At 42.0% G+C, this 19,298-nt stretch overlaps 1 protein-coding gene across 3 annotated transcripts in view; it reads right to left on the bottom strand.

Moving 5' to 3' along the window:
* Positions 1-15,718, bottom strand: part of RBCK1 (RANBP2-type and C3HC4-type zinc finger containing 1) — a 33,520-nt gene extending 17,802 nt beyond the window's left edge. Inside the window, exons 1-7 of one of the 3 annotated variants that reach the window (XM_072631669.1) lie at positions 15,440-15,718; positions 11,033-11,100; positions 10,132-10,276; positions 8,226-8,319; positions 7,472-7,670; positions 7,015-7,154; positions 2,273-2,446 (exon numbers count right to left, since the gene is read on the bottom strand). In XM_072631669.1, coding sequence (XP_072487770.1) covers positions 2,273-2,446; positions 7,015-7,154; positions 7,472-7,670; positions 8,226-8,319; positions 10,132-10,276; positions 11,033-11,054 — 774 coding nt within the window. In that variant the 5' untranslated portion in view covers positions 11,055-11,100; positions 15,440-15,718. Of the gene's footprint in view, positions 1-2,272; positions 2,447-7,014; positions 7,155-7,471; positions 7,671-8,225; positions 8,320-10,131; positions 10,277-11,032; positions 11,134-15,439 lie in introns of all 3 variants that reach the window. The other 2 variants (XM_072631671.1, XM_072631670.1) reach the window with 2 other exon arrangements.
* Positions 15,719-19,298: the final 3,580 nt, after the last annotated feature.

Genomic DNA, 19,298 nt, shown 5'->3' with positions numbered 1-19,298 from the left:
GGCAGCACGGGTTCATTATGCATCTGTCGGATCAGAATAGCCTCCTTTCATTGTTATTTAACTCAGTTTGTATGGATATCTTTTGTTCTGACAGAGCCTACATTTTCCCTTAATATCCCACTCCCTCCCCCTTTCCCAGACTCATTCTTTTGTCAGCGTTATAAGACTGCTGGACAGAGAAGACTTCGGAACACAGGCCATCAGACCAGGAGGCCAAAGGGAGAGCTTTGGAAAGATTCCCCACCTACTCCAATATTTATAGCAGCACTTTTGGGGACCACAAAGAACCAGAAGAAAGGTGGGTGCCAATGGACTGGAGGATGGCTGAACAAAACATGGTATGTGGATGTGATGGAATATTATTGCCCTACGAGAAGTGATGGATATGAAGGATGCAGAGAAACTGGGGAAAGTTGGTATGAACTACTACAGAGCGAACCCCTCCATCACAACTACAACAACGAAAATGGAAAGAGCAGCACTGAAATAATCAAAACTAAATGCCATGAAATCATTTTGATAACCAAGCTTGGCCCCGGCCACAGCACCCGCCCCTCTTGTTTGCAGAGGTGGGGCACTATGGGTATGGAATACTCCATACAATATCAGACATTTTTGATGGGTCATTAGTTTTGATGGAATTTCCCTCTTTTTTATTCTTTATTATAAGAGATGACTCTCTGGAAAGGGGGTATGATAGGAATATTTTGGGAAAAGTAGGTAACAAAAACAAAAGATATCGATGCAATTATTACAAAAAACAATTTACATAAAGACAACAATAACATGATGAAAAACATCACCAAAAAGTCATGATTTGTTGTTGATGTGAAAACAAGAGGTATCAATAAAAATTGATTTAAAACCCCCCTACCACAATTATGTAACAGTTCATATGTATACACACACACACACACACACACACACACATACATATATATATATATATATGCAGAGAGACAGAATGAGAGTCCTTTTTTGTCATTCTTTGTATACTGAGAGGTGCACTCTTTGGTGATTAAGCTCAGAACAAAAAAAATATTTTTAAAGACATTTGAACTCTGAGAAATTCAGCAACCAATCTTAATTCCAAAGGATCAGTGGGAAAGCAGGCCTCTGCTTCCTCTCCTTGAAGAAGTGCAGGCCTATGGGTGTGCAATGAGGCAAGTTCAATGTTTTCCAGTTTGTTTTACTTAATTAACTATAAGTGAAGATTCTCTTAGGGTGAGGGACATGGAAAAGTAACAGTAATGTTTATTTTAAAAAAGGATAAATAAAATATTTTTCTTAAAAAAAATACAAATGTCTGAGCTTGATGGGATCTTAGAGACTTTAATCCAATCCCTTTTTCTTACACATTAGGAAAAGGGGGCTAAGTAAGGGAAAGTGGTTTGCCCATGGTCACATACTAAGCCTTCATAATTCCAAGGACTAAAATCCTGGTGCAGGAGGTCTACAAACTATACCCAAAGTGCCAAATCAAGCTATTTGCCTATTTTTGTACATGTTCTTACTTCTGAATTGGTTTCTGTAATTTTAAATACAAGAAAATTTTGTTTAAAAATTCCAGGCAGTATAGAACCAGGTGTGAGGTCGGATTTGGCCTCCAGGGTACAGTTTGCTGAGGAACCTTGCCCAAGTGTCTTAACTTCTTGTCCAGGATCCTTCCAACCTGTGAGGTTGTTTCCTCCAAACCAAGTTCTATTCTTAGACTTTCAGTTAAAAAAAACAACTGCACTCATCCGGGACAGGGAAGATCTGGCCACATAGAAATAGATGTGGGAAAAAAACTGAGGGTTTGGGCTGACCACAAGCTCCAACAAAATGAATCAGTAGTATGATGTACCAGTTAAAAAAGCCAAGGATCACTTTCAGACTGTATTAAGAGAAGCACAGTATACAGAGAGAATGTGCTACATTGCTACATTCGGGGCATAGTTTAGACTTGAACTCAGGTCTCCTAGTGCCCATGCATTCCTGAGGCAGTTTTTTTGAGGGTCAGGCTCAGAAGGCAGCCTTTGCTGTAAAGAATGTGCAAAACAAGCAAATCCACAAGTCCACAGGCCATGCAGGCTTATGACCCAATGACTTCTCAATCCACCCTGATTTCTCTTAAGCAGAATACCTTTTGTTATGGTCAGAGCAAGAAGGGCCTGGAAAAATCTCCTTGATGTGGGACAGATCTGCTCCTGAGGGGTTCAAATGAGGGGAACAGAGGGAGGGATCCCAGCCTGGACATTCCCCGAGGACTCTGGGGTCCTCCCTGACCTACCAGGTGGTACTGCCGCAGGCCATCTTCCTCATTCTGTAACCGGGCCTGCTCCTCTTCATCTGGCTGGTAGGAGCTGGGCACCTGGTAACCTTCGGGTCTAGCCTCACAGCACATCTCACAGCCTGGCCTGGTGGGCTTGTTGACAAAAGTGCACCCTGGACATTCCCAGCCAGCCTGGGCAGGAAGAGGGAAGGAGGGTGTGATAAAATATTTCTAGCCAGTCCAGATCTTGGCGGCGGCCGCTGGGTACCAGCCCCCAAGCCACTCTCCCTCCTGTCTCAAGTTTATCACCTGGCCCACATGATCTTCTTTTCCACTCCCACTCTTATACTAGAGGATTTCAACTTCCACATTTCTTAACCTCCCAATTCCTCGGTCCTCTCAATTCTCATGACCTACAGTTTACTCTACTTCAGCCACATAGGGATGGTCACACACTCAGCTTACCATTACCCACAAGTGACGTTCCCCCATCTGACCATAGCTTTCTAACATTCCATCTCTCTAAGACTAACCCCTACTAAATCAATCCTTTACCCCTCATCCAAACCACCACTTCCTCCACCCCCTCAAGGCTTACTCAGGTTGTTACCCTTGCTCTGAATTCTCGTACCTCCCTTTCCAGTCATCACTCCAGTCAATTCACCCCGTTCTGTGCTCTCTTCTCTAATCCTTTCTCCTATCACTCACTGTTCAGCCCTTGACAAACCTCAGTCATAGATTATTCCCCTCTGCCCCTACTTAGTGCCTGGCATATAGTAAGCCTTAGTAAACACTAGTTTCTTCTCTTCCTGAATGGAGATTCGGAAATCCACAGGCTGGCGACTGGATATATTATAAATTCATGTTACCCAACTGAGCCCTCACTGTACTGTCTCAAAGAATTTATTCCAAACCTTCTCTTATCAAGACTCCCACACCTCCCTCATCCCTCTCCCCCTCAGCTGAGGGCCTTGCTTCTTAAGTTTTTAAAATTTCTTTTATTTTGAACTTAGACACCAAAAAAAAAAAAAAGCATTTTTACATACATACACAAAAACTGTTTCCAAAACCATGATCTCTATTTCAAAGTATTTTTAAAATATATAATAAATTCCACACATTACTGTCAAAATGATCCTTTTATCTAGGTTTCTTCCATTTTGATGTCTTCTATGCATGTGGGGGGACATCAGTATTGCTAACCATCCTCTACCTCTATCCCCAATTTAAAAACAAAAAAAAACCACCTCATAATAAATAAGCATTGTCACACAAAATGAATACACACAGATATCAGGACCAAAAATGTGTGTCTCTTTCTGTACCTTGAGTCCATCACTTTTCATTTAGGAGGTAGGTTACATGCTTCATCATAGGTCCTCTGGAGACAATGTTGGTCATTGGATCGATCAGAGCTCTTAAGTTTTTCATAGTTGTTTTTCTTTACAATGTTGTTGTTCTTGTAAAAACTCTTCTCCTGGTTCTGCTCACTTGATTCTACAATGGGTTACACTAGCCAGCATTCCGTATAAACCCCTAGTCATTTCTTACAGAGCACTAATATCCTATTGTATTCACATACCACAGTTGTTCGGCCATTTTCAAATTAACGGGCACCCCTTACATTCTAGTTCTTTTCCTTTTAGTTCCCCCTTCAGGCTCAGAAAGTTTGTTCTGCTTGTCACTGTCCCGCCCCACGCAAGCCCCCTCCTCAAATTATACTTCCTCTTAATGACTCCCATCCTCTTTTATTTCCCTGTTAAGTTTAATGTATTTCTATATCAAATTATTTGTGGGTATTCAATCTTTGTCTATTTCGGATTAAAGTGAGGTTTATCTGATGCCTTTTCCCTCCATGTTTGTCTCCTCTTTTCACAGACTCAATTATAAGAAATGGTATGTTCTATGCTATTCTTTTTCCTTTAAGTCTGTTTCTTTTACTGTCCTTTCTTTTCCCCACTCTTAAAATCCTCTGTTCATTAGTAATCCACCGCTAGACCTCTGTTTTTTCATTTAATTCCCTCAATATCCTTAGAAGACATTAAGGTTCTGAAAAGATACTTGTTTCTTTTCCTTCTTCAGAATATTATCACTACCACATCCTACACAGACCCTTCCAAACGCTCAAAGGAATGTACCTTTTCCAGGTTTCCTCCTGATGCTTACATTTGCACTTGAAAGTTCCTACTCAGTGCTGATCTTTTCATCAGAAATGCTGGAAAATCCTCTATTTCACCAAATGTCCATTTTCCCCTTGTGGTAATGATACTCTTGGCTATAAGCTGATATTTTTTTGCCTTTTGGAATACTGCAAACCAAGATCTCTAATTTTTCATAAAACCTTCCAGGTTTTGTGTGATCCTAACTGTGGTTCCTTAGTATCTTTCTGGATACTTGCAGTCTCTTTTTTTACACGGATGTTTGGCTACAGCATTAATTCCCAGGACTTTGGGGGTTCCTTTCAGAAGGTAACCAGTGGATTCCTCATATCTTCACTTTGCCCTCTGGTTCTAATAGATCTGCACAGTTTTTACAGGTCCAGGCTTTTTCATTCCGTCAAAACTTGGTTTTCTGGGAGCCCAATAATTTTAAATTATCTCTACTTCATTTGTTTTCCAAGTCCAGCTGTTCTTTTATATCAGATATCATCTATTTTCTTTTATTGAAAAAAACTTGATTTTATTCCATATTTCCTGCTATCTTATCAAGTCAATGATTTTTGTTTGGTATAGTCCAGTTTACAGAGAATCTGTTACTTGGGTAAAGTTTATAATTTTCTCTTCTAAGCTATTTATTCTCCTTCCAATTCTTTACTCCACAGCTTTTATCCCATTTTTTAAAAATGTCCTGCTTCATTTCTTCTAGCTATTCATGTAATCTTTGCAGAAAATCCTTTTTTTTTTTTTTAACATGAGTCTGTGCTTGAATCTGTTATGGAACCACCTGCTTCTTCTTTTGGGATCTCTAGATTCACAATATTTTTTATTTGGATTAGCGTCTTCTTTGATTTACTCATTTTTCCATCTTTAGTTCCTGATCAGAGCTGTGGGCCAGCTGTATTTTTTAGTGGGGTAGTCATTCCTTCCTGCTTTCTCTCTGGATCCCCTGAGTTCCTGGGCTGACTTCATCTTCCCAGGATTAAGCACCCACACCTCATCCTCAACCCAGGATCTGTGAGGTTCAGAATGCTGGATCCTCAGGACCCACTATGGCATCTCAGGCCCACTCTGGTAGCTGCTGTCTCTAGACACAAGACCCTGCAAGTTATACAAGTCTCTAGCCCTCCACTGGCTTATTGGGTTGGGCTATAAGGTTGCCCTGACAGCCCCTTTACAATTGCCTAGGGGATCCTCATTGACTTTCTGTGCCCTTCTAGGGTGGAAGAAAATCCCTTAGTATGGTTTCTCATTGAATTTCTTGGTTCAGTCTGGTATGAATTTCAGGTTTTTGCTGGAGTGGATTTGGGGATGCTAGGCAGCCTGACTCTCCATGAAGGCAGCTGTTTTTGCCACCTACTTTCCTGAGAAAACTGAAGCTATTATATGTGAGCTCTATCTTCTCTCCTCATCTCAAACCCCCTTGATATCATCTCTCGCACTCTCCTTTTCCCCTCTAGTTTCTGACAAAGAGGTGGCCCTTCTCCTTCCCAATGCCAAACCTTCTACAGCAACCCTTGATCCTAGCCTCTCATCTTCTCCAGTACGCTGCATCCTCAATCATTCCCACCTTTCAGGAATTGTCAACTTTTCCCTATCTACTAGGTCCTTCCCTACTTTCAAACATGCTTTACTTCTTCAAAATATTTAAAAAACCTTCACTAGACCACTATCCAGCCAAGATCCTGTTCTATGTTCCTCCTTTCTTTTTCACTGCCAAACTCCTAAAAAAAACCCAACTATCTACGCCTCTTGCTTGGGCAGCTATGAAGCACGGTGGATAGAGAAAATCATCTGGAGTTTCATGACACTACTGTCTCCTGGTTCTCTTTTCTACCTATCTACTCTCTCTTTCTACGTTTCGACCTCTCCTTCTCTGACTGGTCATCCATATCAAGCCCCCAACTCTGAGTGTTCTCCAAGGCTCTGTCTTGGCTCATCTTCCTTTATCTTTATATATACTCTCCCTCTTGGTGATCTCATCAATTCCCATGAGTTGAATTATCATCACTATACAGAAGACTCCCAGATCTATATATCCAGCCCCAGTCTCTCCCAGTCTCTGAGATTCAGTACCAAATCACCAATTGCCTAATGGACATTTCACACTGGATTTCCTGGAGAAATCTTAAACTCAACCTGTCCAAAAATGAATTCATTATCACCCCCACCCCCCAGAAAATCCCCTTCTTCAAACTTGTATCCTAAAGAATTCTTCCTTTAAGATGCTGCTCAGGTACCACCTTCCACATGAAGCCTCTCCTGGTCCCCCCAACTGCTGGTGCCCTCCCTCCCCAAATATCTTGTACTTTATATATATTCTCTTTACATTTAACCTGTATATATATAAAGTATTATACACATACCCTTCCTCACTGCCTCCCCATGAAAATGTTAAGCTCCCTAAACGTAGATATTGTTTCAATCTTTGTAATTTTATCTTCAGCACTTAGAAGAGTGTCTGGCACGTAGCAAGCATTTACCAGTGAGGCTTAATGGACTGATACTACGAATGGGACTCAAAGACGCAGGAAAAGGGTTGGCTTGGTAAGAGGGTTTCAGTGGTGAGGGCCAGAGGACAGGCAGGAGCAGTCAATCCCTTACCACAGAGGGATCAGGGGCTGCTTCCACAGTAGAGGGAGCAGTAGTTCCAGCATCCTCAGGGGGGACTTTTTCTTGAGATTCCATAGCTCGGGGCTCTTGTGGACCTCGAGACTGTAGAGCAAGGTCTCTGAAGCCCAAGTCTGCAAAGGAGAAGAGGCATCAGAGGCACCCCATCTGTATCCCCATCCCCATCACGGTTTATCCATCAAGTAGCTCATATGATCCTGCCCTGCACCTGAAAAAGGCCTAGGTAGTATTTCTTCCATTTTACAAATAAGGAAATAGAGGACCAGAGAGTGGAATGGCACAAACAGAATTCAAACCTGGGTTTCCTGGCTCCCAACCCATATATTCTAGCTACATATTATGTGGACAGAATGGAAGATGCCCTCATGTCCTCTCCTAGTTGTCCCCAGATTCAGTCTCAGAGCCTAGGACTGGCCCCCAGAATTGTTACCTTCTAGAACCCGGAGCTGCCGCTGGCGCTGTAGCTCCTGCTGGCTAAGCTGGGTGTGGTGGGCAGACAGGAGGTAGAGGTAAGCCTTGTCGCCATCTTGTCTCACCCCATAGGAATGAAGTGTGTCCTGGTCACGGGGCAGCCGCTGGCCAATTACCCACCTCTGCAGGCTTGGGTGAAAGCCATAGTCCAGAAAGACCTGGCCAGTGGGGAAAAGGGAAAAAGCAAGAGAGGGAAAGAAGGTAGGAAAAGAGAAGAGGAAGAGAGAAGGAAAAGAGGAGGATAAAGGGGAAAAAGTGGGAGAAAAAAGAAGTAGGGAGAAAAGGGAAGAGTGGGGAAGGAGGAAAGGGAGAGAGAGGAAAAGAGAGGATAGGAAAGATAAGAGAGGGAAGGAAATGGGAGGAGAAGAGAAAAAAGGAGATTGGGATGGGGAGGAGAGAGGAAGAAGTTGGGAAAAGGGAGAAGAGGTCAGTGGGGAGTTGTGTATTAAGGATAGGGAGGATGAGGGATGGAGATGGAGAAAAAAGTCATTTTCTCTCTAAGATTAAACAGCTTTAGACTGAGTGTATCTATGGCAGAGGAAGAACTCCCTGCCCCCTTCATATCTCTCCCAATCCCTAACCTCACAGTGCCCTTGAGGCAACCTCAGGTTGAGGAAGTGATCCAGTCTGGCTACAGTGATCAAGCCCATTCTGGTTCCTAAAAACCAGCTCTACCAAACCCAGCCCTGGCTACCAGCCCCAGCTGTTCATACCATATCTTTCAGAGAAGCCACTGTCATAGTGGGCTGCACCATCAGCCAGATGTGAAGAGTGTGCATCTGGGCATCCTCCACACCCACCCATAACCTGTAGGGAGACAATACTGTCACTGGGAAGACAAACTCTGACCACACACACAGACATAATATAATCTCCTCTCCCCTGTACCCCTATAATACACATAGTCACAGTCTATTTTTCTTGGAACAAATAAACATGCAGGGTCCCAGATCCCACAGGTACAAGCAGCTGGAGAGAGCCCGGGGAAGGCTGGGAGGAGGGAAGGTTCCTAGGTCGGTGTCCTGGTTCTGCACCATTTTATCTGTGTGACCTTGGGCAAGGTATCTGACCTCTTAAATTCTCTTGAGGCTGCCTCCCTTATGGGACTATTGAAAGGACTGAATTTGATTCTTTACTTAAGGTGTGTACAAAAGTATGGTATTATAGAAAGGCATCATTGTTGTTAAAAGTCACATTGGCCTCATCCCAACAAAAGTGCTCAAGTTCCAAGCACAGCAGTAAGACAGACTGACAGATATACTCTCTCGATCTTCCATTCTTTTTGTTTCTCATTCTCATTCCGTCTCTAATTCTTTCTCTATGTGTCTCTCATTCTCTCTTCTCTCATATTTTCTCCGACTCTGTCACTCTCCCCTCTAGGGCCTGATTTCCAGTTCCCTCTTATCCCTATAATCCTGCTTTGGATTATGTGCCTTTTTTGGGGGGGAGGGATAGGGTGGGAGGAGGTCTAGAATTTTGATTTTTATTGGTAAAAGGTGTCCCCAACAAGGAAACTTTCTCTACCAATGCTGAGTCATCTGTTACATAAGTTGTGCTCTTCAGAAAGTTTCCTGGGACACTAGAAGATCAAGCACCTTGACCAGGGTCGCACAGCCAGCAGGTAGCAGAAGAGGAGCTTGTTTGTACCCAGGTCCTAGTGACTTCAAAAGGAACTTTATTATCAGCTACACCATGCTGTCTCCATATCCCTCCTAAAATATGGTGTCCAAATCTGGACCATTTCTCCCAGTGAGACTAACCTGGAGATGTAGGACAGAACCACTCACACCATGGTCCAACTTAGGAAGCAATATAGCTGCTAAGTTAGGCTGACCCTGGCCTTGATGACTGTGCAAGAGCAAAGGCAGAAGGAGCCTTTGCCCTTTGGGAACTCACAACTTATTAAGGAAAAGTGACCACAGCCATCCCCACCTGGGACAGTACTAGAGGGACTGGACTGCGAAGTTCTCCCTGTCTCCTGAGCTAAAATCAAGCCTACTGCTCAGCATCTTTTTGGGATAGACTCTCCCTCAAGTTTTGTCCCACACTGGTCCCTCCCTTAGGAATAAAGGACAGAATCGGAAGCTTTTCTACATTTTTATTTTTTTTACCAGTTTAACCTATTGTGATACTTTCCTACCTTCCATCCTATCTGAAAGCTAGAACTTAGGAGCGAGAGGAACCCTAAAGGTAATGATAATAATGATAGCTAGCATTCATATATAGCTCTTTTAAGGTTTGCAAATTTCTTTATAAATATTTTCTCATTTTATCCTAACAACAGGCCTTGGATCCTCATTTTACAGATGAGTAAACTGAGACAGACTTGCCCAGGGTCACACCATTTGTAGGTATCTGAGGCTGAATTTGAACTCAGGTCTTCCTGAGCCCAGATCCACACTCTAACCACTGCACAACCTAGCAACTACTTCTAATCATCTCACCCAATGCCCTCATCTTACTTATAAAGGCTTTAGAGAAGGTCCCCAAGAGGTACAGTCATTTGCCCAAGTTCACAGAGACAGTAATTAGAATTCCCTCAGAGATCAATGTGCCCTCCCCACCACAAGACAATCTGACAAACTCTCCCTTCTGCCCAGTCCACTGTCCAGCACTTACTTGATCTCCTGTTTGGGATAGACCTCTGATCTAAGCTGCAGTGTCAATAGAGCGCGATGCTTTGCCAGCCAGGTGGCACAGCTCACTGCCATCTTCTCATCCCCACCAGCCACAGCCCGAACCAGCTTCAGGGCCATCTCCTCCACTGCAAAGGGGGTAAAGGATGTGGGAGAAAGAGATTGTTAGGCAAAGTTTTCATCTGGGGCAGGGAGGCAGGGGAAAAGGTCTTCTGTTCTCTATTCAGGGGCAGGAACAGATCTCCAGAGAGGCCCTGGTTTTGGTAAATCTAAAGCCTGACAAAGGCCATAGAGGCTTGGCACTTCCAAAGGGACAGGGGAGAACTAAAAGTTAATCCTGACTTCTTCAAACCCCACCCAGTCCTGGGAAATAGAAATGGAAGACCTAAGCCTGAAGAGGTCCCCAGCAACAACACTAGTTCCCAATTCTATATTATTTTTCCATATAAAAAGGATTTTCTTTCCAACAACACTATGAAGTAGGAAGAGTTGCTATTATTACCCTCATTTTATAGAAGAAAATGAAACTCAGAGAAAGGAAGTAATTTGCCCAAGGTCATACATCTAGGATATGGCAACTAGCTAATGCAGTGGATAGGGCCCCGGAGTCAGGAAGACCTGAGCTCAAATTCCACCTCAGATAGCTATTGCTGGCTATGTGACCCTGGGCAAATCGCTTAACCCTGTTTGCCTCAGTTCCTCATCTCTAAAATAAGCTGGCGCAGGAAATGGCAAACCACTCCAGTATCTTTGCCAAGAAAACCCCAAATGGGGTCATGAAGAGTTCAAGAAGGCTATAATGACTAGGCGGCAACAATATTCTTTTAGGTAATGTCAAAACTGGGTTTTAACCAAGTCTTCCAATGCGATCCCCAATGCTCTACCTTTCTGGGTCTTCTCTTCCATGAGGCTGGACTGTGCCCATCCCACTCAGATCCAATCAGCAGGCTGTCTGTGGAGAGACCATCCAGAGCCCTCCTTTACCCTAGAAGTCATGAGAGAACTCAAGCAAACAAGGAAGGAGAAGGGGCATAATTCCCAAACAGGAAAATTCAAAAGTAATTTTTCTTTGGTCTGAGAATATTTTTCCTTTTGAAATGTCCCTGTCATTTTTTACTTTTTCCTCTCTTCCCATAACTAATTGTTAGCCAAATACTTTCTTTTTTTGTTTGTTTTAAATTGTACTTTTTTTTTTTACCAATTGCAGGTAAAAACCATTTTTAACCTTTATTTTTTAAAATTCTGAGTTACAAATTCTCTCCTTCCCTCCTCACTCTTTGAGAAGGCATGCAATTTGATATATGTTATATACATGTGTTGATACATGTACAGTCATGCAGAACATATTTCCATATTAGCCACACTGTGAAAGAAAACACAGACAAAAAATAAACTTTTTTGTTTTTTTTAAAGCATGCTCTGATCTACATTCAGATTCTACGTTTTTCTCTGAGAGGTAGATAGCATTTTTCATCCTTAAGTCCTTTGGAATTGTTCTGGATCCCGATATTGCTGAGAACAGCCAAGTTATTTAGAGTTGGTTATCATACAGTACTGCTGTTACCATATGAACTGTTCTCCTGGTTCTGCCCACTTTACTTTACATCAGTTTGTAGGAGTCTTTCCAGGTTTTTCTGAAAGCATCCTGTTTGTTATTTCTTATAAGACAATAGCATTTCATCACAATCACATACAGCAACTTGTTGAGCCATTCTCCATTGGCATCCCCTCAATTTCTAATTCTTTGCTGTCACAAAAAGGGCTGCTACAAATGTTTTTGTATAGATAGGTCCTTTTCCTTCTTTTTTAAATCATGTCGGGATATAGACCTAGTTGTGTTCGTCCTTTATTGACGAAGAAGACTATGCCATCAGAGAAATGATGACATGACTTGCACTTGACTTTGTTTGGAGCGATAGGACTGTGGAAGGTCACCAGCCTCACCTTCTCCTGAGCCATCTGGTTTCAGTGACCACATATTCATCAGGATGACTGGAGATGGCTCAGGATGCAATGGGAGACTTTGGTCTCTTTAGGCCAAGATCTATTTAGGTACTCACTTAGGGTGGGCAACGCCCATTCAGTGAATAGGCCAGTTAAAAAGTAGTCAGAAGATGGCCCCTTTAATGAGGCAAAGAAAAATAACTACATTAGGCTAGGAGGGAAACAGCAACAGTTACTATTGATAATCAGTCTTAAGCCAGGAAGATGCAGCTGTGATATTGCTGAATTATACACAGTTTAATAGCCTTTTGGGGCATAGTTTCAAATTGCTCTCCAGAATGGCATTTCACAACTCTACCAACAGTGCATTAGCATCCCAATTTTCCCACATCCCCTCAAACATTTGTAATTTTCCTTTTCTGTTATATTAGCCAACCTGATAGGTGTGAGGTGGTACTTCAGAGTTATTTTACTTTGCATTTCTTTAATCAATAGTGGTTTAGAGCATTTTTTTATATGACTACAAATAGCTTTGATTTCTTCATCTAAAAACTGCTTATTCATATTCTTTTACCATTTATCAACTAGGGAGTGACTTGTATTCTTATAAATTTGACTCACTATGTATTTGAGAAATGACGTCTTTATCAGAGAAAACTTGCTGTATATTTCCCCCCTAATTTTCTGCTTTCCCTCTAATCTTGGCTACATTGGTTTTGTTTGTGCAAATCCTTTTTAATTTAATGTAATCAAAATTATTTATTTTACATCTCATAACACTCTCTGTCTCTTGTTTGATCATAAATTCTTCCTTATCAGGTAAACTATTTCATGCTCCCCTAATTTGCTTATGGTATCACCCTTTACGTCTAAATAATTTACCCATTTTGACCTTATCTTGGTATATGGTGTGAGATGTTGGTCTATACCTAGTTTCTGCCAAACTGCTTTCTAGTTTTCCCAGCAGTTTTTGTCAAATAGTGAGTTCTTGTCCCAAAAGCTTGAATCTTTGGGTTTATCAAACATCAGTTTAGTATGATCATTTCCTACAGTGTATTGTGTACCTAATCTATTCCACTAATCCACCAATGTATTTCTTAGCCAACACCAGATTGTCTTGATGATTGGACTGATTAGTTCTCCCAAGCACTTTCAATTTTATGTCCTCAGTCTCTTTCACAGTTATCTTCCTCCTTTCTTCTCTACCATTTCTAGGCAAGCCCTATCAAGTCTCATTGGACTTTTATAAAAACCTCCAAATGTTCGTTTTAGCCAATATACTCAGCCAAGAGTCATCTTTCTAATGCACAGCTCCAACTACATTCCTTCCCAGCTCTGAGACCTTTCATGGTTCCCTTGCCTGAATGGGGACCCAGCCAGTTGGATAATTCAGCTCATCCTCTCCCTCTCCCTCATCCTTATCCTCTCCTCTCCAAAGGAAGATAAATTTTGATGGCCAAAAGCTAGTTAATTTGGGTTTCCTAGCTATATTTTTCAAAGACCAAACCTTAAACCCTTTTCACTCTGGAGCTTGTAGATTGAACAGCAAGTACCTGTCCAAGCACCACTTAACGGCTGTTTTGGGGGCCCTCCCAGCTCAGAGTGAAGGTAAATAGTACTGTTTCTCTTTTGGTTAGCAATCCTGAGGGTCTTCCCCTCCCAATTTGATTTTTTTTTTTTAATTAAAGAGGCCATCCTCTGACTTACTCCTTAAAGAGGTCTATTCACTGAATGGGCATTACCTCACCCAAAGTGAGAACCTGAAAAGACCTTAGCCTAAAAGGGCCAGGGTCTCCCATTGCATTCTGGGCCATCTCCAGTTGTCCTGGTGAAAATCTGGCCACTGGACCTAGATGGCACTGGAGGAGAAAGTGAGTCTGATGATCTTGCACAGCCCTGCCTCACTCAAATCAAATCCATGTCATCATCTTCCTGATGTCATGGTCTTCGTCAAAAACAAAGGACAAACACAACAGCACTCATCTGAGAAAAACCTAGCTCTATATCTCAATATCTCTACTAAAATATGGTGTGTAAATATGATAGCCAACGCCCTTATAGCCTTGCTTCACTTTTTCAGTACATCAAACATTTATTAAGCTCTCAATTGCGTGCAAAGTCCAGTTTTATTGCCTTCACAAATTTTGCTTCTCTACCTTCCACCCAAATGGCCTCCTCCCTAATCTGAAGTGATTCAGCTCTTTTTTGGACTCCTAGCCCTGGCTCATACTTTCACCTTTGCTTGAAACAATTACCATTTGTCATTCCCTCCATTCCTATCTCAGCTCAGGGGTTCCTGTGCCCCAGTACCAGCCTACCAGTTCCCTAAGCTGTGTATCTCTTACCACAGATCAGAGTATATCCCCTAAATCTCTAACACATCAACTCTGCACTTGTTTGGTGTTTAACAAACCTTTGCAGCTTTCATCTGGATGATGAGTTCTGAGGTTTTTTTAGCTGCAGATTCACCCTCTTAATTCTACTGTACTCTGGCTGGTATTCAAATGAGTTTATCTCCTACGTACCACTGGCATGCCAGTGGTGAGGGGAGAAAAGCTAACAACAGGCAGTTACAAAGCAGGCCCTTGAATTAATTGGTGGTAATGACAATAACACCAGTGAATCTGAAAAGGGATGGGGATGGGTGGGGTTACAGGGACTCAGGGAACCCCAATCTATCATGGGAACACAGGATTAAAGTTAGAAAGGAGTCCACACCATAAAATGTCAGAGCTGAAAGGAACTTAGAAACACAGAATGTTAGAACTGAAAAAAATCTTAGAACACAGAACGTTAGAGCTGGAGGAGACCTTAAAATATATAATATCTGGGCTGGATTTCCCAACCTTAGAACACAGAACGTCAGAGCTGGAGAGCTTAGAATAAATGACATTTCAGGGCTGGAAGAGACCTTGGAACACAATATCAGAGCTGAAAAGAATCTTAGAACACGATGTTAGAGCTGGAGGAAACCTTAGAACACAGAATGTCAGGGCTGGAAGAAATCTTAGGATACATAACATCAGGGTTGGAAGAGACCTTGGAACACAGAATTTCATAGCTCTCCGGAGGGAGCTTAGCATACAGAGTGTCTGGGCTGGAAGGGGCCTCAAGAATCTAGATTTCAGTTCCCTTATTTTACAGTGGAGAAACAGGCCCAAAGCGGGTAATCGTCCGGCCTATCGTTTTCAGGGGCCCCCAAGTTTGGGAAGGGGAGGGGCTTGAGATAGTGATTCGAGGCCAGGAAATGAGGGAGAAGGGCCAGGGAGGGGAAGAGGGAATGGAAACTTTCGGCCGTGGGAGGCAGGGGAAGGGGGACAGACACCTGGGGAGGCTTGGGCGCTGACCTGATTGGGGCCAGGTCTCGATTCTGGGTGCAGGTTACCAGAGCTGCCCCTGGCGTAGGTCGCGGGGGCCCAGGGCAGAGCTGGCGCTCCGCGGACGGTTCCTCCCGGGCCCCGGCGGACGGCGGCAACCTGGGCTACCTCTCCGGCTCTCGTAGGCTCCACTCACCGCCGGATCCGGCCCCGGCTTAGCTGCGGCCCGTGGACAGGGGAGGAAGCAGGAGGAAGGATGAGGAAATAAGAGGAAGGGCCAGCCCCAAGTAAGGGCAGAGGCGGAGGGGCGGGGAACCAGCTACGTGCAGGGCCCGGCGGGGGCGGAGCCGGGGGAGGCGGAGTTACGAATCGGAGAAACCTCATTGGGTAACAGAGGAATTGGAGAAATTGACAAAGGGAGGGTGGGCGGAGGATGGAGACCTAGAGGTGCGGAGAAAGGTACGAAGATTAGGATGTCTTGGAATCGGAATAATAACGATATTGAAATAATAATAATATTATTTTTATAGCTCTAAAGAGCTTTACAAACCATCTCATTTAATTGTTCAGTCTTTTTTTTAGTCGTATCCTTCTCTCCGTGACCTCATTTGATTTTTTTTTTTTTTTTGGCAAAGATACTGGTGGTTTCCCATTTCCTTCTCCAGCTCATTTTACAGATGAGAAACTGAGGCAAACAGGGTTAAGTGACTTGCCCAGGGGTCACACAGCTAGTAAGTCTGAGGCCGAATTTGAACTCAGGTTCTCCTGATTCCAGGCGTTGGAGCTCCCCTGTGCCACCTAGCTACCTTGGAGCCCATTTAATCCTTTTCCCCATTTTACAGGTTAGAAAAACAGGTCCAATGAGAGGAAATTCACATAGCTAGGCAGAGAATCAGGTCTGGTAGAATGATGTGACCTTGAGGAAGTAATAAAAGAGTAACAGAAATATAGAAGGTTTTAAAATTTCTCTTCTAGGATTTTGTGAATCAACTTTTTATTCACAATTTTGGTACTGCCTTTTCCAAACCAAAAATCATTCTCCTTGGCAGAAAAAAAACCACAACAAAATAAGAGTGGAGAGGCTCCCCTCTATGTTGTTCATTGTCTTCGTACCAACAATTCAGGTTCCTAAAAAAAAAAACCCAACAACCTACTACCCTTTTTCTTTTTCTTTTCCTTAGCATTTGTCACTGGACTTTGTTAACAGGCTAAACATCATTTTTTTTAAATTAATTTTTATTTTATCATGATAGATTTGTGTTGATATCTTCCATCTTTAGCCTGCTGCCTAGATTTTACCTTGTAACCCTTCTGTCCCAGAGAGCCATTCCGTATTTTCAAAGACATTTTTTAAGAAAATAAAATTTAATTCAACAAAACTGATAAAAACTTTTTAAAAAATCTGATGGTACAAGTAACATTTTACATTCATGGACGCTCCCCTTCCTCCCTGCCAAGGAGCAAGGGGAGATGTTTTCTCATATCTTCACTTTGTGTCAAAACTAGTTCTTTATACTTTCACGATATGAATATTCAGTTATTTTGTGGTGGTTATTCTTTCCATTTACATTGTTGTGGTTGTTGGATATATTGTTTTCCTTGCTCTGCTTAACTCTTAATTAGTTCATATCTTTCCATTTGTTGGGTATTTTCAAATTTTTAAATTCATTTTGAACTTAAAAATGGACAAAAAAAAGAACATTTTCATGTAGTCAGTGCAACCAAAAGAGAGGACTAACTATAAAACCACGAATTTCCATTTTGCACCATTTACTTTTTTAAAATTAAAAAAAAGAATTTACACTGTTTACTTTTTCTAAAAAATCATATAATAAATATTACAGCTTGTTTTCAAGGCTACCCTGCTTTTCTGAGCTTCCGTCTAAATTTTCTTTTGTTCTCTTCTGTGTACCTTTTTTTCTCCTTCCCTCTCCATCCCACTCTACAGAAAGTCACCATTAGACACAAATATGTATATATTTGCAAAACCATATCATGTATATTTCTATTTATCAGTTCTTTCTCTGGATGTAGGTAGCATCTTCCTTCATCGATCCTTTGTTGCTCATTTGAGTATTTGTAATTCTCAAAATGACTTAGTTCTTAGAATATTATTGCTGTTACTGTCTACAATATTCTTGTGATTCTGCTTCATTATTTCATGCAAATCTCTCCATGTTTTTCTAAAATCAGCCAACTCATCATTTCTTATAGCACAGTTATATTCCATCATCCATTTGTTCAGTCGTTTTTCAGTCATGTCCACCTCTCTGTGACCTCATTTGAGTCAAGAATACTGGAGTGGTTTGCTATTTCCTTCTCCAGCTCATTTTTACAGATGAGGAAACTGAGGCAAACAGGGTTAAGTGACTTGTTCAATGTCACATGGCTACTAAGTGTCTGAGGTCAGATTTGAACTCAGAAAGATGAGTCTTCCTGACTCCAGGACTGGCATTCTACCCGCTGCACCACCTAACTGACCCTAGTCTTTCCATACTTCACTGTATTTATCATGTTCATCATATTTTATAGGCAGGCAAGTGGCCCAATGGATAGAATGCTGGGTGTGGTGTCACTTCAAATTCCACCTTACTAGCATTGTACTGCCCAGGGTTGTCAGGAGGATCAAATGAGAGACTTATGATACAAAGTGAAGTGAGCAGAAGTAGAACATTATACACAGCAGCAACAATATTGTAACAGTAATCAATTGAGAAAGGCTTAGCTACTCTGGTCAAAACAATAAATCCAAGACAGTTCCAAAAGACTGGTGTTGAAAAGAGCTATCCAATAAACTCTGAAATTCATTGAAGCATATTTTCTTTAACTTTTATTTTTCTTGCATCCCCACCCCGACATGGCTATGTGGAAATGTTTTACATGACTTCCTATGTATATGGGTATGGTAGGTCTTGCCTTCTCAATGGGTGGGAGAAAGGATAGAAGGAGATTATTTGAAACTGAAGATAAAAATTAAGGAAAAAAGGAAAAAAATAAGAAACAGTTTATGTTAAATAAAACTGAACTGCCTGATATATATGTTTGTGTGTCTATATATATACATTATGTGTGTAGTTGGAATTATAAAACAAGTCAGGTAACCAAAATTGAAAAAAAAGAAAGGAAGAAATTCAAAGAGAGAGGAAGAATAACCTAGCTCAGGGTTTTAGCAGTCAGAGGAGTGAAGACAAGTGGGAAATGATGAGTTAGCTACATGTGCCCCCTCAAGTGAAGGATCTGGGAGCAGTTCTCCAGGAATGGTCTTTTGCCTTTCTTCGTATACCTAATACTTAAGCACAGTGCCAGGCACATAGATATATGGGGCAGCTAGGTGGTACAGTGGATAGAGCACTAGGCCTGGAGTCAGAAAGACTCCTTTTCCTGAGTTCAGATCTGATCTCAGACACTTAGCAGCTGTGTGATCCTGAGCAAGTCACTTCACCCCTGTTTGCCTCAGTTTCCTCATCTGTAAAATGAGCTGCAGAAGGAAATGGCAAACAACTCCAATGTCTTTGCCAAGAAAATCCTAAACAGGGTCACAAAAAGTCCAATACGACTGGAAAAAAATGACTTAACAGCAACAACTGGCACATAGTAGGTGCTTCATAAATGTCTAATGACCTGGTAACTGAATAAAGATAGGTCTGTTTGGTGACGTCCTTCAAGGAATCTTGTTTATCCTCCAAACTCTCTAATCAGAGGGAAGGAGAACCTCCAAAGACAGGGGATAATGACGAAGAAGGAGGTATTAAATGGGAGAATAAATATTTTGGGGGAATCTTAAATGATATGCAATATAGAGTCCAAATGGAACACATTCTAGATCTGCCAGTACAAGGAAATCTCAGTATCTACTCCATCCCCTTCCTTTTACAGATGAGGAAACTGA

This window comes from Notamacropus eugenii, chromosome 1 (genome assembly GCF_028372415.1).
Source record: "Notamacropus eugenii isolate mMacEug1 chromosome 1, mMacEug1.pri_v2, whole genome shotgun sequence".
NCBI lineage: Eukaryota > Metazoa > Chordata > Mammalia > Diprotodontia > Macropodidae > Notamacropus > Notamacropus eugenii.
This window is presented reverse-complemented; position numbering and strand designations above follow the sequence as displayed.